At 42.9% G+C, this 20,735-nt stretch overlaps 1 protein-coding gene across 1 annotated transcript in view; it reads left to right on the forward strand.

Moving 5' to 3' along the window:
* Positions 1-16,919: 16,919 nt before the first annotated feature.
* Positions 16,920-20,735, forward strand: part of ADCY9 (adenylate cyclase 9) — a 94,599-nt gene continuing 90,783 nt past the window's right edge. Inside the window, exon 1 of the mRNA XM_069734474.1 lies at positions 16,920-19,393. Coding sequence (XP_069590575.1) covers positions 17,719-19,393 — 1,675 coding nt within the window. The 5' untranslated portion in view covers positions 16,920-17,718. The remainder of the gene's footprint in view (positions 19,394-20,735) is intronic.

Here is a 20,735-nt window from a genome sequence, read left to right on the forward strand (position 1 = left end):
CATTTATTTTATTTTTCTTTTTTTTTTATGAGAACAAAAACAAATTGTGATTTGCAAAGTTTCATAACTTTTTTTGAAAGTTTAGTTACTCTCTGATATGTTGTATTAGATGAATCTCAGTTGGATATCGAGGTACAGGCCTCCACAAAATAACCATGCGCTGTTCACAATTTCTGCTCTTAAGGGCATTCATGGAAAGTAGATGCATATTTGCAAGAGGTGCCGCTTGGTCCAAGTAATGGAGTTGTTCCATTTTCTTTTCTACCGCCAACCCTCCTTTCAGTCTGTCGCCGGCGTCCTCCGGACGGACCTTCCTCTTGACGTACAATAAAAACGTTTGTGATTGTCAACCTCGGACTCTCTGTGATCTCCTTCCCTTATCGGACAATGCGGATTTTATACTCCTGAAAAATACACCGCGGGCGCTTCAAGTTTTCTCGAAAGAAACTATCAATCAAATTGTAGCTGCGTTGTTCTCAAAGAGTAATTTGGTAAAGGAAAAAATACATATCTTTGTACCGTCTTAGCCAATAGATAGAAAAATATTAAAATTTGAGAGTCCTCGGTGGTTGATACTGAAAAGATGGTAACAAATTACAAGCTTTCGAGACTACTACCGAAAAGACCTGAGTAGTCTCGAAAGCTTTAATTCATCTTTTCAGTTGGCCATTAAAAAGGTATCAACCACTGAGGATTCTCAAATTTTAATATTTTTTTTTTAAGACTTGGTATTCAATCTACAAAAAGATCCTTTATTTTTAAGGGAGAAAAGCCAACGACAAAGGTCTCTGGCAGCAGCTTACTCCACTCTACCTCTTGGCTGAGCATACATGTGTATGGGGGGGATCATTGGGAATAGCTGTGGACCATGCCTGCATCATCATCCATGGAAGATACTGAACACACAGACTTGGGTTTTCCAAAATCTCCAAAGAGGAAAAGCCCTGTTTAACTTCTACCCACTGGGAAAACTTGAGGTGCCCCAGCTTACATTCTGGGGCAGCTTTAGCAAACACAAGAGCTATGTCTGTGGTATGTATTACTTTTGGAAAAAATAGTGTAAGGAGACTGATTGTAGAGAATCAAGATGGCTGTCTCCATTATACACACGCATGCTCAGTTTGGCCGAGCATGCGTGCATTCTCCATCAAAGACAGGGGTGCTTTATTATAGTCTCCTCAATACCACCATAGACCCGGGCTGCACACACGTTTTTTTCTAGTGTGACATCTCCTCATTATATTGTCACACGACAGATTGTGTCCACAGGAATACACTGACTGAATAATGCTGCCATATAGTGACTAAATATAACCGCCATACAGACGCTGTATAATGCCGCCATATAATATTTTGCTGTGCCCATGGATCATGCGGACGCTGAACACTTCTGCCACCGTGTGGCCAATCGGTGAAGTTCTCAAGTCAGTATAAAGGAAACAATGGTTATCAGGTAGCAGGCACACTCCTGTAAGAAATAATGGAGGCAGTACTGGACTCATGAGTATAAAACCCCACAACTAAATTCTGAATGAATAATAAAACAAATAATAGATATAAATGAAAGAATCCAATACCAATTATTGAGAATACGAAATGAAAACAATTTAAAAAGACGGCGGATGGACGTTCATATAATCGACGTGGTATTGATTATAATAATGCAATTAACAAAAACAGCCACAGGGTGGTGATAGTGAGACAAAATGCTAATAGTTCAACAGTATAACTAGACCAAACACCTGACAACCAGGTAGTCATATAGTCCTTGCTTGCAATCAAGCTCTGTGCACCTCTGGGGACATTTTTTTTTTTTTACTTACATGCACATATTTGGGGCAAAAAAATAATTTTATCCAATTAGGTTACATTAAAAATGTTGCATGGTTTTGTTTTTACATCTCTCATTATGAAAGCAGGGGTTGTGGAGCGCTCGTTAAAATGATGAATGGGGATGTAGCCGAGGCTTATTAGAAACTGGGCTCATATATTGGGATAGAATGGGTCGATCCATCACCAATGTCCAACAGACAACCAGTGATCCTGCCGATTGAAAAAAAAGCTAATACTTCTTGGATGGAGACATACTTGTTAAAACAACAAAAAGGGAACTTAGAAATCCTCCAAAATTATTCAAAAAACAGCAGAAAAAAGGCAGAAATGCTTCCTGCCTGGGCCTCCAAACACATGCACTATCAGGGTGCAGCGGACCCAATTAAAGATGGCGGCAACACCAATTATATAACCACTCTCAACCTACCAATCCATGGAGGGGGTGGATATTTGGTATATTAGTGCACAAACATCTGTATGCGGCGCTGTTCACATAATGTAATTATATCTCCATCCTGTAATGATATCCCCCTTTCTGTAATAATGTCCTCCATCTTGTAATAAAGTCCCCCATCTTGTAATAACACCCCCTTCCTATAATAATATCCCCCATCCTGTAATAATATCCCCCATCCTGTAATAATGACCCCTGTCCTGTAATAATATCCTCATCCTATAATAATGACACCTGTCCTGCAACAATATCCCCTTCCTGTAATAGTGTCCCCCTGTCCTGTAATAATATCGCCATCCTGTAATAATATCCCCCTTCCTGTAATAATGTCCTCATCTTGTAATAATATCCCCTATCCTATAATAATATCCCCCATTCGGTAATAATGACCCTTATCCTGTAATAATATCCCCTGTTATGGCTGGCAATCAGGCAACACAGCGTGCAGTAATCAGCGCACATACAGAGATCTGGCAATAACCAAAAACAATAGGACGAGCTCTGAGACGTGGAATCTCTGTAGACTGCAGTACCTGATCTATCCTCACACAACTATAAGCAGCAGTGGATTGCGCCTATCAACTACCTATGCAACTCGGCACTGCCTGAGGAGCTGACTAGCCTGAAGATAGAAATACAAGCCTGACTTACCTCAGAGAAATACCCCAAAGGAATAGGCAGCCCCCCACATATAATGACTGTTAGCAAGATGAAAAGACAAACGTAGGAATGAAATAGATTCAGCAAAGTGAGGCCCGATATTCTAGACAGAGCGAGGATAGCAAAGAGAACTATGCAGTCTACAAAAAACCCTAAAACGAAAACCACGCAAAGGGGCAAAAAGACCCACCATGCCGAACTAACAGCACGGCGGTGCACCCCTTTGCTTCTCAGAGCTTCCAGCAAAAGTTAATAGCAAGCTGGACAGAAAAAACAGAAAACAAACTAGAAGCACTTATCTAGCAGAGCAGCAGGCCCAAGGAAAGATGCAGTAGCTCAGATCCAACACTGGAACATTGACAAGGAGCAAGGAAGACAGACTCAGGTGGAGCTAAATAGCAAGGCAGCCAACGAGCTCACCAAAACACCTGAGGGAGGAAGCCCAGAGACTGCAATACCACTTGTGACCACAGAAGTGAACTCAGCCACAGAATTCACAACAGTACCCCCCCCTTGAGGAGGGGTCATCGAACCCTCACCAGAACCCCCAGGCCGACCAGGATGAGCCACATGAAAGGCACGAACAAGATCTGGGGCATGGACATCAGAGGCAAAAACCCAGGAATTATCTTCCTGAGCATAACCCTTCCATTTGACCAGATACTGGAGTTTCCGTCTAGAGACACGAGAATCCAAAATCTTCTCCACAATATACTCCAATTCCCCCTCCACCAAAACAGGGGCAGGAGGCTCCACAGATGGAACCATAGGTGCCACGTATCTCCTCAACAACGACCTATGGAATACATTATGTATGGAAAAGGAGTCTGGGAGGGTCAGACGAAAAGACACCGGATTGAGAATCTCAGAAATCCTATACGGACCAATAAAACGAGGTTTAAATTTAGGAGAGGAAACCTTCATAGGTATATGACGAGAAGATAACCAAACCAGATCCCCAACACGAAGTCGGGGTCCCACACGGCGTCTGCGATTAGCGAAAAGCTGAGCCTTCTCCTGGGACAAGGTCAAATTGTCCACTACCTGAGTCCAGATCTGCTGCAACCTGTCCACCACATAATCCACACCAGGACAGTCCGAAGACTCAACCTGTCCTGAAGAGAAACGAGGATGGAACCCAGAATTGCAGAAAAATGGAGAGACCAAGGTAGCCGAGCTGGCCCGATTATTAAGGGCGAACTCAGCCAACGGCAAAAATGACACCCAATCATCCTGGTCAGCGGAAACAAAACATCTCAGATATGTTTCCAAGGTCTGATTGGTTCGTTCGGTCTGGCCATTAGTCTGAGGATGGAAGGCCGAGGAAAAAGATAGGTCAATGCCCATCCTACCACAAAAGGCTCGCCAGAACCTCGAGACAAACTGGGAACCTCTGTCAGAAACAATATTCTCAGGAATGCCATGTAAACGAACCACATGCTGGAAGAACAAAGGCACCAAATCAGAGGAGGAAGGCAATTTAACCAAGGGCACCAGATGGACCATTTTAGAAAAGCGATCACAGACCACCCAAATGACCGACATTTTTTGAGAAACGGGAAGGTCAGAAATGAAATCCATCGAAATATGTGTCCAAGGCCTCTTCGGGACCGGCAAGGGCAAAAGCAACCCACTGGCACGTGAACAGCAGGGCTTAGCCCTAGCACAAATTCCACAGGACTGCACAAAAGCACGCACATCCCGTGACAGAGATGGCCACCAGAAGGATCTAGCAACCAACTCCCTGGTACCAAAGATTCCTGGATGACCGGCCAGCACCGAACAATGAAGTTCAGAGATAACTTTACTAGCCCACCTATCAGGGACGAACAGTTTCTCGGCCGGACAACGATCAGGTTTATTAGCCTGAAATTTCTGCAACACTCTCCGCAAATCAGGGGAGATGGCAGACACAATGACTCCTTCCTTGAGGATACTCGCCGGCTCAGATAACCCCGGAGAGTCGGGCACAAAACTCCTAGACAGAGCATCCGCCTTCACATTTTTAGAGCCCGGAAGGTATGAAATCACAAAATCAAAACGAGCAAAAAATAACGACCAACGGGCCTGTCTAGGATTCAAGCGCTTGGCAGACTCAAGATAAGTAAGGTTCTTATGATCAGTCAAAACCACCACGCGATGCTTAGCACCCTCAAGCCAATGACGCCACTCCTCGAATGCCCACTTCATGGCCAGCAACTCTCGGTTGCCCACATCATAATTACGCTCAGCAGCAGAAAATTTCCTGGAAAAGAAAGCACATGGTTTGAACACTGAGCAACCAGAACCTCTCTGTGACAAAACCGCCCCTGCACCAATCTCAGAAGCATCAACCTCGACCTGGAACGGAAGAGAAACATCAGGTTGACACAACACAGGGGCACAGCAAAAACGACGCTTCAACTCCTGAAAAGCTTCCACGGCAGCAGAAGACCAATTAACCAAATCAGCACCCTTCTTGGTCAAATCGGTCAATGGTCTGGCAATGCTAGAAAAATTACAGATGAAGCGACGATAAAAATTAGCAAAGCCCAGGAATTTCTGCAGACTTTTTAGAGATGTCGGCTGAGTCCAATCCTGGATGGCCTGAACCTTAACCGGATCCATCTCGATAGTAGAAGGGGAAAAGATGAACCCCAAAAATGAAACTTTCTGCACACCGAAGAGACACTTTGATCCCTTCACGAACAAAGAATTAGCACGCAGTACCTGGAAAACCATTCTGACTTGCTTCACATGAGACTCCCAATCATCTGAGAAGATCAAAATGTCATCCAAGTAAACAATCAAGAATTTATCCAGATACTCACGGAAAATGTCATGCATAAAAGACTGAAAAACAGATGGAGCATTGGCAAGTCCGAACGGCATCACCAGATACTCAAAATGACCCTCGGGCGTATTAAATGCCGTTTTCCATTCATCTCCCTGCCTGATTCTCACCAGATTATACGCACCACGAAGATCAATCTTAGTAAACCAACTAGCCCCCTTAATCCGAGCAAACAAGTCAGAAATCAATGGCAAGGGATACTGAAACTTAACAGTGATCTTATTAAGAAGGCGGTAATCAATACACGGTCTTAGCGAACCATCCTTCTTGGCTACAAAAAAGAACCCTGCTCCCAATGGTGACGACGATGGGCGAATATGTCCCTTCTCCAGGGACTCCTTCACATAACTGCGCATAGCGGTGTGTTCAGGTACGGACAAATTAAATAAACGACCCTTAGGGAATTTACTACCAGGAATCAAATCGATAGCACAATCACAATTCCTATGCGGAGGTAGGGCATCAGACTTGGACTCTTCAAATACATCCTGAAAGTCCGACAAGAACTCTGGGATGTCAGAAGGAATGGATGACGAAATAGACAAAAATGGAACATCACCATGTACTCCCTGACAACCCCAGCTGGTTACCGACATAGAGTTCCAATCCAATACTGGATTATGGGTTTGTAGCCATGGCAACCCCAACACGACCACATCATGCAAATTATGCAGTACCAAAAAGCGAATAACTTCCTGATGTGCAGGAGCCATGCACATGGTCAGCTGGGCCCAGTACTGAGGCTTATTCTTGGCCAAAGGTGTAGCATCAATTCCTCTCAACGGAATAGGACACCGCAAAGGCTCCAAGAAAAATCCACAACGTTTAGCATAATCCAAATCCATCAGATTCAGGGCAGCGCCTGAATCCACAAACGCCATGACAGAATATGATGACAAAGAGCACATTAAGGTAATGGACAAAAGGAATTTGGACTGTACAGTACCAATAACGGCAGAGCTATCGAACCGCCTAGTGCGTTTAGGACAATTAGAAATAGCATGAGTAGAATCACCACAATAGAAACACAGTCTGTTCAGACGTCTGTGTTCGTGCCGTTCTACTTTAGTCATAGTCCTGTCGCACTGCATAGGCTCAGGCTTACTCTCAGACAATACCGCCAGATGGTGCACAGATTTACGCTCGCGCAAGCGACGACCGATCTGAATGGCCAAGGACATAGACTCATTCAAACCAGCAGGCATAGGAAATCCCACCATTACATCCTTAAGAGCTTCAGAGAGACCCTTTCTGAACAAAGCCGCTAGTGCAGATTCATTCCACAGAGTGAGTACTGACCATTTCCTAAATTTCTGACAATATACTTCTACATCATCCTGACCCTGGCATAAAGCCAGCAGATTTTTCTCAGCCTGATCCACTGAATTAGGCTCATCGTAAAGCAATCCGAGCGCCAGGAAAAATGCATCAACATTACTCAATGCAGAATCTCCTGGTGCAAGAGAAAACGCCCAGTCCTGTGGGTCGCCGCGCAAAAAAGAAATAATAATCAAAACCTGTTGAATAGGATTACCAGAAGAATGAGGTTTCAAGGCCAAAAATAGCTTACAATTATTTCTGAAGCTCAGGAACTTAGTTCTGTCACCAAAAAACAAATCAGGAATCGGAATTCTTGGTTCTAGCATCGATTTCTGATCAATAGTATCTTGAATCTTTTGTACATTTACAACGAGATTATCCATTGAGGAGCACAGAGCCTGAATATCCATGTCCACAGCTGTGTCCTGAAGCACTCTAATGTCTAGGGGAAAAAAAAGACTGAAGACAGAGCTAAGAAAAAAAAATGATGTCAGGATTTCTTTTTTCCCTCTATTGGAAATCATTGAAGGGCTCCTTGTACTGTTATGACTGGCAATCAGGCAACACAGCGTGCAGTAATCAGCGCACATACAGAGATCTGGCAATAACCAAAAACAATAGGACGAGCTCTGAGACGTGGAATCTCTGTAGACTGCAGTACCTGATCTATCCTCACACAACTATAAGCAGCAGTGGATTGCGCCTATAACTACCTATGCAACTCGGCACTGCCTGAGGAGCTGACTAGCCTGAAGATAGAAATACAAGCCTGACTTACCTCAGAGAAATACCCCAAAGGAATAGGCAGCCCCCACATATAATGACTGTTAGCAAGATGAAAAGACAAACGTAGGAATGAAATAGATTCAGCAAAGTGAGGCCCGATATTCTAGACAGAGCGAGGATAGCAAAGAGAACTATGCAGTCTACAAAAAACCCTAAAACGAAAACCACGCAAAGGGGCAAAAAGACCCACCGTGCCGAACTAACAGCACGGCGGTGCACCCCTTTGCTTCTCAGAGCTTCCAGCAAAAGTTAATAGCAAGCTGGACAGAAAAAAACAGAAAACAAACTAGAAGCACTTATCTAGCAGAGCAGCAGGCCCAAGGAAAGATGCAGTAGCTCAGATCCAACACTGGAACATTGACAAGGAGCAAGGAAGACAGACTCAGGTGGAGCTAAATAGCAAGGCAGCCAACGAGCTCACCAAAACACCTGAGGGAGGAAGCCCAGAGACTGCAATACCACTTGTGACCACAGAAGTGAACTCAGCCACAGAATTCACAACAATCCCCATCATGTAATAATATTCCCCTTCCTATAATAATGTCCCCATCTTATAATAATATCCCCTGTTCTGTAATAATATCCTCCATTTTGTAATAATGACCTCTCTCTTGTAATAATATCCATATCCTGTAATAATGACCCCTGTCCTGTAATAATATCACCATCCTGTAATAGTATCCCCCATCCTGTAATAATGACTCCTGTCCTGTAGCAATATCCCCATCCTGTAATAGTGTCCCCCCTGTTCTGTAATAATATCCCCATCCTGTAATAATATCCCCCTTCCTGTAATAATGTCCTCATCTTGTAATAATATCCCCTATCCTATAATAATATCCCCCATTCGGTAATAATGACCCTTGTCCTGTAATAATATCCCCATCATGTAATAATATTCCCCTTCCTATAATAATGTCCCCATCTTGTAATAATATCCCCTGTTCTGTAATAATATCCTCCATTTTGTAACAATGACCCCTCTCTTGTAATAATATCCACATCCTGTAATAATATCCCCTATCCTGCAATAATTTCCCCATCCTGTAATAATGACCCTTGTCCTGTAATAATGTCCCCCTATCCTGTATTAATATCCTCCATTCTGTAATAATATCCCCTTTCCTGTAATAATGTCCCCATCTTGTAATAATATCGCCATCCTGTAATAATATCGGCATTTAAATGGCCCTTCCGGGAATCGTGCCGGAAATACGCACACTGGTGACACATGATCGGGGGTCATCGGTTCGTTGGCATGACAACCAGAGGTCTCCTGGAGACCTCTATGGTTGTCAGTGCTGGATTGATTTGAGCGCCACCCAGTGGTCAGCGCTCATAGCAAGTCAGTGAACCAGCTACATAGAGGCGAACTGATCATCGCCTGTATGTAGCAGAGCCGATCGGGCTATGGCAGATTCTAGTCTCCTATGGAGGCTATTGAAGCATGCCAAAAGTTAAAGAAAAATGTTTTAAAAAATATAAAAAAAATATAAAAGTTAAAATCACCCCCCTTTTGCCGCATTGAAAATAAAACAATAAAAAAAACAAACATACACATATTTGGTATCGCCGCGTTCAGAATCGCCCAATCTATCAATAAAAAAAAGGATTAACCTGATCGCTAAACGACATAGTGATAAAATAGTCAAAACGCCAGAATTACGTTTTTTTGGTCGCCACGACATTGCATTAACATGCAATAATGGGTAAACAAAGATCGTATATGCACAAAAATGGTATAATTAAAAACATCAGCTCGGCACGCAAAAAAATAAGCCCTCACCCAACCCCAGATCATGAAAAATGGAGAATGGCGCAATTTTTTGTTTGTTTTTAGCAGAGTTTGGAATTTTTTTTTTCACCACTTAGATAAAGAAGAACCTAGACATGTTTGGTGTCTATGAACTCGTAGTGACGTGGAGAATCATAATGGCAGGTCAGTTTTAGCATTTAGTGAACCTAGCAAAAAAGCCAAACAAAAAAACCAGTGTGGGATTGCACTTTTTTTTGCAATTTCACCGAATCTGGAATTTGTTTCCTGTTTTCTAGTACACGACATGTTAAAACGAATGGTGTCATTTAAAAGTACAACTCGTCCCGCAAAAAATAAGCCCTCACATGGCCATATTGACGGAAAAATAAAAAAAAGTTATGGCTCTGGGAAGGAGGGGAGCGAAAAAGGAAAACGCAAAGTTTAAAACAGCTCTGGAGGTGAATGGGTTAAAAAAAAAAAAAAAGATTCCTCTCACCTGTCCCTACTCCAACGAAATGTCAGTTTCCTGCCACATAGCAGGTGCAGAGGGGTTTGGCGGCGTGTGGCAGTGATGTGATCTGCCGGCCGTGACGGGAACGAGGTCGTCAGCTTCCTGCTCCTCATAGGCTGCGGCTTGTATAGATGTTGCAGCGCGGTGACTCTCTGCGCCGCAGCACATTTCCACTGAATGTTTAGTTCTCTCTCTAGATTTCTTAGGTCACAGGAAAGATATTTACTTCCATAGATAAAATGTCAATCTACTCAGTCATCTATGTGGAGAACTGAAAAAAATGTTGATTCACGGAAACCCTCGTATTGACTCAAAGAACCACAGGACTCCTTCACAAGTGTTGTGGACTTCTTATATATGCAACGTGGTGTTTTGCGTCCATGAACTGTATTTAAAAGAGAACATTTCACCTTATAGACACATTACTTCTACCCATCAGAAAAGAATGGAACGGCCCCCGCTAATATAATGAGCCGCCCCTGCGGAACCCCCTCCTGCTATAGAAAGCTCAACTGCAGCGAAGATTTAGGAGAATTCTGTCTCTTTTGTCACCTGCTCATTTGCATATGTCACTGAGAGAGAACTGTGATTGGTGACACAGGAGCCCCGCCCATGCGGAGCTTTACTATGGTCATCTCACTGCCACCGTATTTCTGAACTATACACAACTTTGTCAGGTTATGATGTTTATAGCAGATACTGCTGGAGGAAAAAAAATCCATTGAAGAGGTAACTGGGTGACAAGGATGTAAAATCGGGTGACTCCCCTGAAATCCAGGTGACTTGACGACAGGTCTGGGTTTAGGCTATCACACTAGAATGCTAGAGAGCCCGCAGATAGGTCCATGACCTCTTCCATTTGGAGATGACTTGGCCCTGATGACTTGCTGCTGAAGACAAAATAAGTCAAAATAGTTACTGCATGGCTCTAAGAATTTCCGGCAACATGTTGCAGTCAGATGTCTTCTTGGGAAGATCTTCTTGGTAAACATTGTCGACAAGTCATTGTAAAGCCCTATTTACATCACATTAAGGTCACAGGTTCATAACTCATACAGGAAACCCTTCAGGACTCACGAAAAATGGGATTCAGACTTGCCTAAAAAGAACCCTTCAATTTAACGAGGCAGACAGAGTAATTCTACCTGGTCTTCAATCCACGTCCGTCTTTTTTAGGAGGTGGGGTAGCTCAGCTCAAAGAAAATACAGCCCTCTGGGCAAAACAGGAAAACAGAACAAAATGGTAGCAGAAAGCACAATCCTTCTGAGAGCAGGGTTCCTCCTGCTCCTCACAACTTCCCTGGAGTGTTCCTCTCCAGACACTGAATACTCTGCTGCCTTTGGAGGCCAGCAACTTAAACCCCAGACCACACCCTGGGGTGGAGATAAGGTGGACATCCTCCCACCCGCTCTATGGATGTCCACATAAAAGCCAACCCATTAAACAAATGAATGTGCTGGAGGAAAAACTCTGAGTTTTATATCACTGACGGCCATTAGGCGTAGTGAAACATCTCCCCTCCAGCACTTTACCAGAGACTTTGTCACGGAGGGCACAATTGGGACGGACACCATCGGAATAGACGCCAGACAAAGTGACTCCAGGCTCATTGGGGCAAGTCCGAATCCCATTTTTCCAGAAGGAACTCTCAAATGATGTGAACAGGGCCTAAAGGACTTTCTCTCCAGGACTGATGTACATTTTTTTTTATAAATACAACCTTTGTCCCCATCTTCTAAGAATACGCCGAGACTCCATCACCATCTTGCACAGCTGTCCCCCTTCCTTTGTAAACAAACCTTTTCTGCTTCAAGGATCTAAAATAAGCCTCCTTGCAGGGGGCAGCTTCCGTCTGGGCAACAGATGGCTAAGCGAACACAGAAGGAATATTTAGCCTCATGGAGGCCACGTCCCGAGATTCTGCAGTGTTTCCTATCTCATGAACAGCCGTGAGACATTGAGACGCAGGGAGTCGAACATATTATTTGAGCACGTCAAAGTCACTCAGTTAGCACTCGAGCATGCTCAGATAACACCTTATCCCAGCACGGTCGCTCATCAATAATTAGGTGAAAGAGAAAATCCTCCTTATTATTATGGATAAAATAGTGAATTCATATGAAATGCTCCTTCCATCGCCATAAACGAGCTTCTAAAGCCTTAATCTTATTTGATAAAATATGGAGGATAATCTATGATAATTAGAAGGATTATGGCCAGAATTTTGGTGCATAAGTCATTTTTATTATTTTGTGTATTGATGTCCACTCTGAATCTAACATAGTTTGCTATGGATATCCAGTACTGATATCCAGTACGAGAAACTGTAGGATTGGGCCGAGAGGTTTCAGATCTTCAACTACATGTGCAGCTCCGCAACTGAGCAGTTCCTGCCACTGCTGACACAGCGGACAGGCGATCAGTGGGGGTGTCGCACGCCACCGATCAGACATTGATGACCTATCCTAAGGATAGACCATCAACGTTAAAGTCTCGGACAACCCCTTAAAGGGCTTGTTCACAGGTTATTTTTCGTGGGCGGAAAACGTAGCATTTTACCGTATCAGCAAAACAAAAGAGAATGAAAAAATATCATGCACATGCTGTATGAATCAGGTTTAAGTGAATGCGGCCTCTTGGGTGGTCGGCTGAATGTCTAGATTTCTAATAGTCTACACATAATGGTTTATTAAAGGGAATCTATCATCAGATTTTTGCTTCGTATTCTGAGAGCAGCATGATGTAGGGACAGAGACCCTGATTCCAACCATGTGTCACTTACTGGGCTGTGCGCTGCTGTTTCAATAAAATCAATGTTTTATGAGCAGGAGATTATCACTGCAGGACTAGGTGTCTCATGATCCAGCCACACCCCCCAGCATTGATTGGCAGCTTCTTACAGTGTACACAGAAAACAACCAATCAGTCATGGGGGCGGGGTTATACAGAGCTCAGCATTCTAGATCCGCAGCAGAGAAAACTGTGATTCTATCACAACTGCTGCACCCAATATGCTAAGTGATACATCGCTGGAATCAGGATCTCTGTCCCTACGCCATGCAGCTGTCGTATTACATAGTATAAACTTCATGTCAGATTCCCATTAAGTCAATGGTTAAATGATCAATTTTTGTGCCCACCAACACTAGTCACGATGAGTCATCTGAAGACTTTCAATCACTTTACCATGATTAATCCACATGAAAGTCAATAGATACTTTCCATTACTGCTGCAAAACTAGACGTGGCGTGACAGCTTACACTTCTAAAGAGGTTAAACTATTGTGTAAGTGTTGCAAAAACTGTGACAAGTGCCATTGAATTCGGTTTTAGACATTATGCAACTTAATGTATTGTTATGTCAGTATGATCAGTGTGGAAACTCTGGTTCTTATTATATAATCCTTTATGGCCATTGTATTTTATAAACATGAAGTTCCCCAGTATGTCCACCAGGGGGAGGTATTTACCTATCCAGTAAAAAGACTGAAGAACAGGACATGGTCTAAAAGGATTTTGTCACCTATGCAGAAATTCTGAAGAAGGAACATCAATTATTCTCACATTAAAAATATCAGAGGCGTAAAACACTGAGATGATAAGAAATAAAATCCAAACTGTCATAAATGCCGCTGTTCTCCTGAATCCGGCGTTGTTTTTCTTTTGTTCCTGCGCCTCTCTGTTCATGAGATATGGCCTCCTCTCCCCTGCATATAAATCTAGCCAAATGGGCGTGGTCCTAAACTGTTCTCCTCCTTGGAGACTATGCCCAGTTGACTAAAAAAAAAAGACTAGATTTATATTCATGGAAGAAGCGGTCATATCTCGGGAACGGAAAAAAGAAAAACATCAACGGATTCAGGAGAACAGCGGCATTTACGCCAGATACGGCAAGTGACTGGTTCTCTATAAAGTGATTTGCAGCAATTCTAGTTTAATAAAAAAAATATAGTAATTTCGTGGTTTTATTTTGTCCCCAATGGTGTTGCTGGTAAATTGTGTTAATTGAGGAAGGATTTGGAGAGAATCAGTCTCCTTCTACCTCTGGCAGCTAACTTCCTTTTTCATCCTGCAGAAGGAGATTTTCTGCCATGCTACTGCTGAGACTTTGTTCCAGTCCTGACAAGCAGGCATAAAACGATTTCTAAAAGCTGCAGTGATTAGAGACCTAGATGGGGGTAGGAATGGCTGAGCACGCGTGACCGCTAGAATCCTGCTGATTAGGTGGACGTGCACCTTGCTATACACTTTGAACACTAGGTGGAGCCATTCTATGTAAGTAAATGGCAAATAATCATCATTTTCAATGAATATGATATTTGTCCGCAGCCAGTCGCGGTCTATGAGTGCAGTACATATTCTGATGACACGCTCCCGGGCTATAGAAAGCAGCAGGGATCATGTGACGATTGTATTTTATTAACGGCATCTGGTCAATGAGAGTACTGGATGCTTGGGTTAGATAAATAAATGGCGCAGGGCGGAACTGCCAGCAATTACATATGTAATTATACCTATAAAAATTACTAGTGGCGGAAACCCCTTCACTTACTTACAATATGTGTAAATAGCTATAATCATTACCTGCCCGGCTGGCAACTGACAGTGAAAGGTAACAGCAAAATACACAGACTTGACATACTGGATTATCAAATATTCTGGATTATTGGACATAAAATGCAAATATAAAATATCTCATCTAAATCTTCTGGTAAATAAAAAATCCTATGAGATTTTCTGGACTAGAGTAAAGGAATTTTACTGTACTTTATTTCTATTTTTTTTTTTTATTTAGGAATCAGGTAAATAATCTACAACTGACCACTGAGATGTAAGAGGCCATATAATTACTTTTTTTTTTTTACATTTATTAAGTGAAGATTATGGATTTAGGTAAGTTTTAGGCAGTGCACTTTACTGTTACCGTATGTAAATTAGTTGTTTTGTGTATGTGCTTTTGTGCTTGGAAACCATCAGCAAGCAGGAAGAACAGTCCTCTTCCTACTTGCTGATGGTTTCCAGATTTCATTTTTCAAGGTACATAGAGCGAAAACAAAGGCAAAAAAAAAAGGAAATCATTGATTGCAGGTTCGGGTGCCCTAATAAAATATGTAAAATATTTTTTTTTAAAAATTATATAAAAGTTCATCATCCGCCATCTTTTTCTGAAGGGAAATAAAGACCTAAAAATATGAACATATTTTAATATCGTCTCGTGCGCATCTGTACGAACTAATAACTATCAAAGTGGCAAAAATTGCTGTTTTTTTTTAAATTACATTGCCTCCCCAAAAAAACTGGAATAAAAAGAGATCAGGAAGTCATATGGACCCCGAAATGGTAAGTAAAAAAAATATTAAAAATGCAGAATTGCTTATTATTATTATTATTATTATTATTATTATTATTATTATTGCCTCCTCCCCAAAAAATGGAATAAAAGGAGATCAGAAAGTCATATGGACCCCAAAATGGTAAGTTAAAAAATATCAAAATGGCAGAATTGCTTTTTATTATTATTATTGTTATTATTATTATTATTATTATTTCACCTCCTCCCCCAAAAAATGGAATAAAAGGAGATCAGAAAGTCATATGAACCCCAAAATGGTAACTTAAAAAATATCAAAATGTCAGAATTGCTTTTTATTACTATTATTATTATTATTATTATTATTATTTCGCCTCCTCCCCCCAAAAAATTGAATAAAAGGAGATCAGAAAGTCATGTGGACCCCAAAATGGTAAGGAAAAATATATCAAAATGGCAGAATTGAGGTTTTTTTTATAAGTTTGCCTCCCCCCAAAAATTTGAATAAAAAGGGATCTGAAAGTCATATGGACCTCAAAACGGTATGCAAAAATATTAAAACGGAAAAATCACTTTTTTTGTCACTTCGTCTTAAAAAAAAAACAATTAAATCAAAACATTTTGACTGCCGAAAAAAACAGCTTGTACTGTAAAAAATATGAAGAAAAACCCACGGGGACCCTTAAAGACCTAGAGCCGGTGCTGACAGCGGGCATACTAATATCTTGACGTTTTCCATGTTCATAAAGGGTGGTCCGGAGCTGGGGGGGACCCCTTTTAGACAAGGCCGGTCTCACTCAAATAAGGCTATGTTCACATAAGGAAGCCTCAATGTTCGGATTCATGGTCTGTAGGTTACCGCGGATCGATGGCGGGACTGATCGGGTTCTGTTTACTGAGGAAGAAGGATTCCGCCATATTCAGCCGCACTACGTACGGCCAGTAGAAGTCGATGGGCACTGCACACGTGGGCGGTATAGCATTCCTGACGCTTCTTTCTTAATTATTATCATTTAGCGGCCTTCGGAATGATGACATGATGGATGAACGCTCTGTAGGAAGATCGATCTTGTGCGAGCCTAGATAGGTCCACCAGGGTCAGACCTCCATATTATCGAAGGACAGTATCACGGCGATGCTTCCATTACCTAAGGTGACGTTACATTACAGGGAAATCGGAAACAGCCCTTGATTCCATTTGTATGTCACGGCCATAGGCAGGAAAACTAAAAAAAAAACCTACGTAATCTTCCTCCATGGCTATGTAACACATGAGGAACACTTAATGACTTTGCATCCTTTTTTATTCTCTCCTTTTGCATTTTTCCCCTTGAAATCACATATCTGCTGTTCCCTTTCCTCAGCCTTTACCCCTTTTCCCATCTCTCTCCTCCTCCCTTTCCTCATTGCCTGCCCCCATTCACTCTCCTCCTCCTCTTCCCCCCTCCTTGCTCAACCCAGCATAGGAAAATCAGCCAGGAAAGCGAGAAGAGCGAGCAAGCGGCCTGTCTGTCTACTGGTGTGAGGCCCCTCATGTCTGGCCAAAGAGAACTGGAGCTTCAGATCCCTCCTGGGTGCCCCCCTAACCACCAGGAGAGGGGAACCCCAACCTGCTGCATAGGTAGCGAGTGATCGGGAGCCAGAGACCACTGCAAAGCCATTGTCTAAAGAGGGATCCAGAAGAAAGACTGCAATTGACATCTAGGACCCCCAAAAACAAGAGGGATCCTCAGGAAATTGCTTCTGTATCTTATGCATTGATTCCGTCAACATGTCATCCTGGGAATACTGGAATATTTTCCTATAAAGATGGAGCCCCCCCCTAACATGGATGGAATATAATGTATATTATTTTCTCCCTCCGGGAACACAATACCGAGTGAGCTACTCCTAAATATCACCAAGAGGAAGGAGATGATCGGCGATAGGGTCTACCGTCTCTTTTGGGGTGTCTTTCCGACATATTAATGTATGGACTGCATTGCCTTACTCTGGCGTGGACCTTCTACATCTGGAGATATCTGCTTTCTTGAATGACTGTATTTTGCTACCAGAAGAGACAGACAGGAGAGGCTACTTTGCATGGAGGCGCATGTGAGTGTTGCCTCAGGCAGGCTGAAAGCTGTCAAAACCCTTCTGTTAGTCTGTAGCTGAAGGTTAGGAGGGGGCGGCAGTGTTATTGGTGGTGTTGGAAGGGGGTGTGAAGTGGAAAGGAATAAAAAAAAAGTCCCAGGAAAACTATATATCGACAATATGGCTTCCCCGGTGAACCAGCAGCTGCTGCATCATACGGAGGTGAGGTGTGATGGCAGTGGGGACAACACTAGTGTCTCTGTAAAAATTAACAGGCAGCACCACCAAGCACCTTCAAGACGTTGCAAATATAGCATATCATCCAGTTGCAGCTCGGGGGAGTCGGGAGTCAAGAAGGGTGGAGGAGTCGGGGGTGTTAGAAGGCAGAAGAAGCTCCCCCAACTTTTCGAAAGGTCAACATCCAACTGGTGGAACCCAAAATTTGATTCCAGCAACCTAGAGGAAGCCTGTGTGGAGAGATGTTTCCCCCAGACGCAACGCAGGTTTCGCTACGCTCTACTGTACCTCTCCGTCTCTGCGCTCCTGTGGAGCATCTACTTTGGTTTCCATATGAAAGCCAAACTTATTGGCTATCTTGTACCAACCCTGTGCTTCCTTGTGGTGTGCCTAGGCTTTTTCTTCTTCACCTTTACTAAATCCTACACTCGTCACTGCACGGCAGTCTCCTTACTTGTCACATTTCTGGTCTTTGCCTTGACTTTGGCCTCTCAGTTCCAGGTTCTGACTCCTAAAGCTGCCCGCAATGATCTATCCAACGTAACTTCCTTCCTAATTTCTACTTCGACTTCTTGCCTGTCCCAAGTTGGCAGTTTCTCCATTTGTGTGGAGGTTTTGCTCCTTCACTACTCAGTCATGCACTTGCCCTTGTACCTCAGTGCCTGTCTTGGGGTAGTTTACTCTATACTTTTCGAGACCTTTGGATACCATTTTCGTGATGAAGGATGTTTTGCTCCTTTAGCTGATAGAATGGCTCATTGGGAACTTTTGAGCAAGGCGCTATTGCATGTGTGTATTCATGCTATCGGGGTTCATCTCTTCATAATGTCTGAGGTCCGATCACGCAGCACTTTCCTAAAGGTTGGCCAGTCCATCATGCATGGCAAAGATCTAGAAGTGGAGAAAGCCCTCAAAGAAAGGATGATTCATTCTGTCATGCCACGGATTATTGCTGATGACCTGATGAAGCAGGGTGATGACGAGAGTGAGAATTCAGTAAAGAGGCATTCGACGTCAAGCCCTAAAAGTCGCAAAAAGAAATCCTCTATCCAGAAGACCCCAATTGTCTTCAGGCCCTTCAAGATGCAAAGAATAGAACAAGTAAGCATATTATTTGCCGATATTGTAGGATTTACGAAGATGAGCGCCAACAAGTCTGCTCATGCCCTTGTGGGACTTCTCAATGACCTGTTTGGCCGTTTTGATCGTCTATGTGAGGAAACAAAATGTGAGAAGATCAGCACCTTGGGTGATTGCTACTACTGCGTGGCAGGATGCCCTGAGCCACGGGCAGATCATGCCTACTGCTGCATTGAGATGGGCCTTGGCATGATTGAGGCTATTGAGCAGTTCTGCCAGGAAAAGAAAGAGATGGTCAACATGCGTGTCGGTGTACACACTGGAACGGTGTTATGCGGTATCCTTGGCATGCGGAGGTTTAAATTCGACGTGTGGTCAAATGATGTCAACCTTGCCAATCTTATGGAGCAGCTTGGTGTGGCCGGCAAAGTGCACATTTCTGAGAAAACGGCAAAATATCTGGATGATCGATACTTGATGGAAGACAGTTTGGTGGTGGAACGAGTTGGGCAGATTGTAGCGGCCGATCAGCTGAAAGGTAAGATCTGTCCCATTAATATGCTATTTTGCCTATATCCTAATTATTTGTTCAGAAACAATAACCTTATTTACAGTAATGAGATTTTAGAACTAAACTGACAGCCCCGTCACTTGACATTAGATTACGAGGAAGTCAAAACTACCACAATATGTAATTGAATTACCGAGGATTATTTTATTCAGCGGTTTAGATCTTAGCCAAACTTCTCGTGGCATGGCGATAAGTTCTCCCTTTGAACATTGACAATTTTGAGTGTTATAATTTTCTTTGAGGAGGTCAACGAGAATTACCGTAGATGCCTATCTGGCATTGCTTTATCCTGTTCATTTGTATTAGATATTATGTAATATGGAGTAATGTCTAATCCCATCCTGATAACCCGCTATCAGGAGATCATGATATATTACTTTATAAATGAGCAAAGCGCTATGTAATCCTGTCCTGATATCCTGGAGCCGGGAAATCACTTTGTAGTCATTTGGTCTATCCACATAGTCATATTTTCCCGTAATGTCAAAGAGACTTCCCTCAAAAAAGGGGAGACCTCTCAGAGTCCTGGAAGAGTAGACGAGTCTCCCAGATTACCAGTTGTGGCATTAGTAGTTCAGGGTTGGTGGCATCTGGTCCATGTCTCCATCAGTGATCCACTAATGACATCTTAACAGAAAGGCCACTGTGGCTGCCACTCCTATGTGGCACCCGTGGCCAAGTTTGCACATGAAGTACGGTAGATCTTTTGCCTCGAGTCCCTGGTCTCTTGGCGCGAGAGATCACCACTTTTAATTCTGTCCCCCAGTTATTTCCAAAGTCCCCAAAAACAGATGGTGGTCCTTTTTTTGCCATTGATTTGCACTGATCTAGGGCACTTCGCTTTTACTGATTTAGAGGTTCCTGTGGCCGTCGCTGTTAAGAGGGCACTGTGGTTGTCACGATTTTATGGAGCACATTGATTGGCACTATTATGGGCTTTGTTTTGGAGGCCCTATAGTGGAAGTCCAAAACTTGAGCCTCCCCAACCCCATAGTCCCCCAGCTGCCATTAAACAACCTACTGGTTTCCCACAGGGATCCAATGGGATATAGAGTTCCCACACACACAAATATAACCACTTAGACGCTATGGTCGTTGTTCATTATGGCATCTAAGGGGTTTAACTACTGCGATCAGAGCTAATGCTAATTGCGAATCACGGAAACTCGATTGGGGATGTTTTCAGGGCAAAATACCCGAAATAGAGAGAATTACCATATGTCTAAAAGTTTTATGATTTCGTAATCCCTGTACGATAACAATCCGTAATTAAAAAAAAATCCTAAAATGTGATCCACTGGAGTCAGGA

This window comes from Ranitomeya imitator, chromosome 7 (assembly GCF_032444005.1).
Source record: "Ranitomeya imitator isolate aRanImi1 chromosome 7, aRanImi1.pri, whole genome shotgun sequence".
In the NCBI taxonomy this organism is placed as follows: Eukaryota; Metazoa; Chordata; class Amphibia; order Anura; family Dendrobatidae; genus Ranitomeya; species Ranitomeya imitator.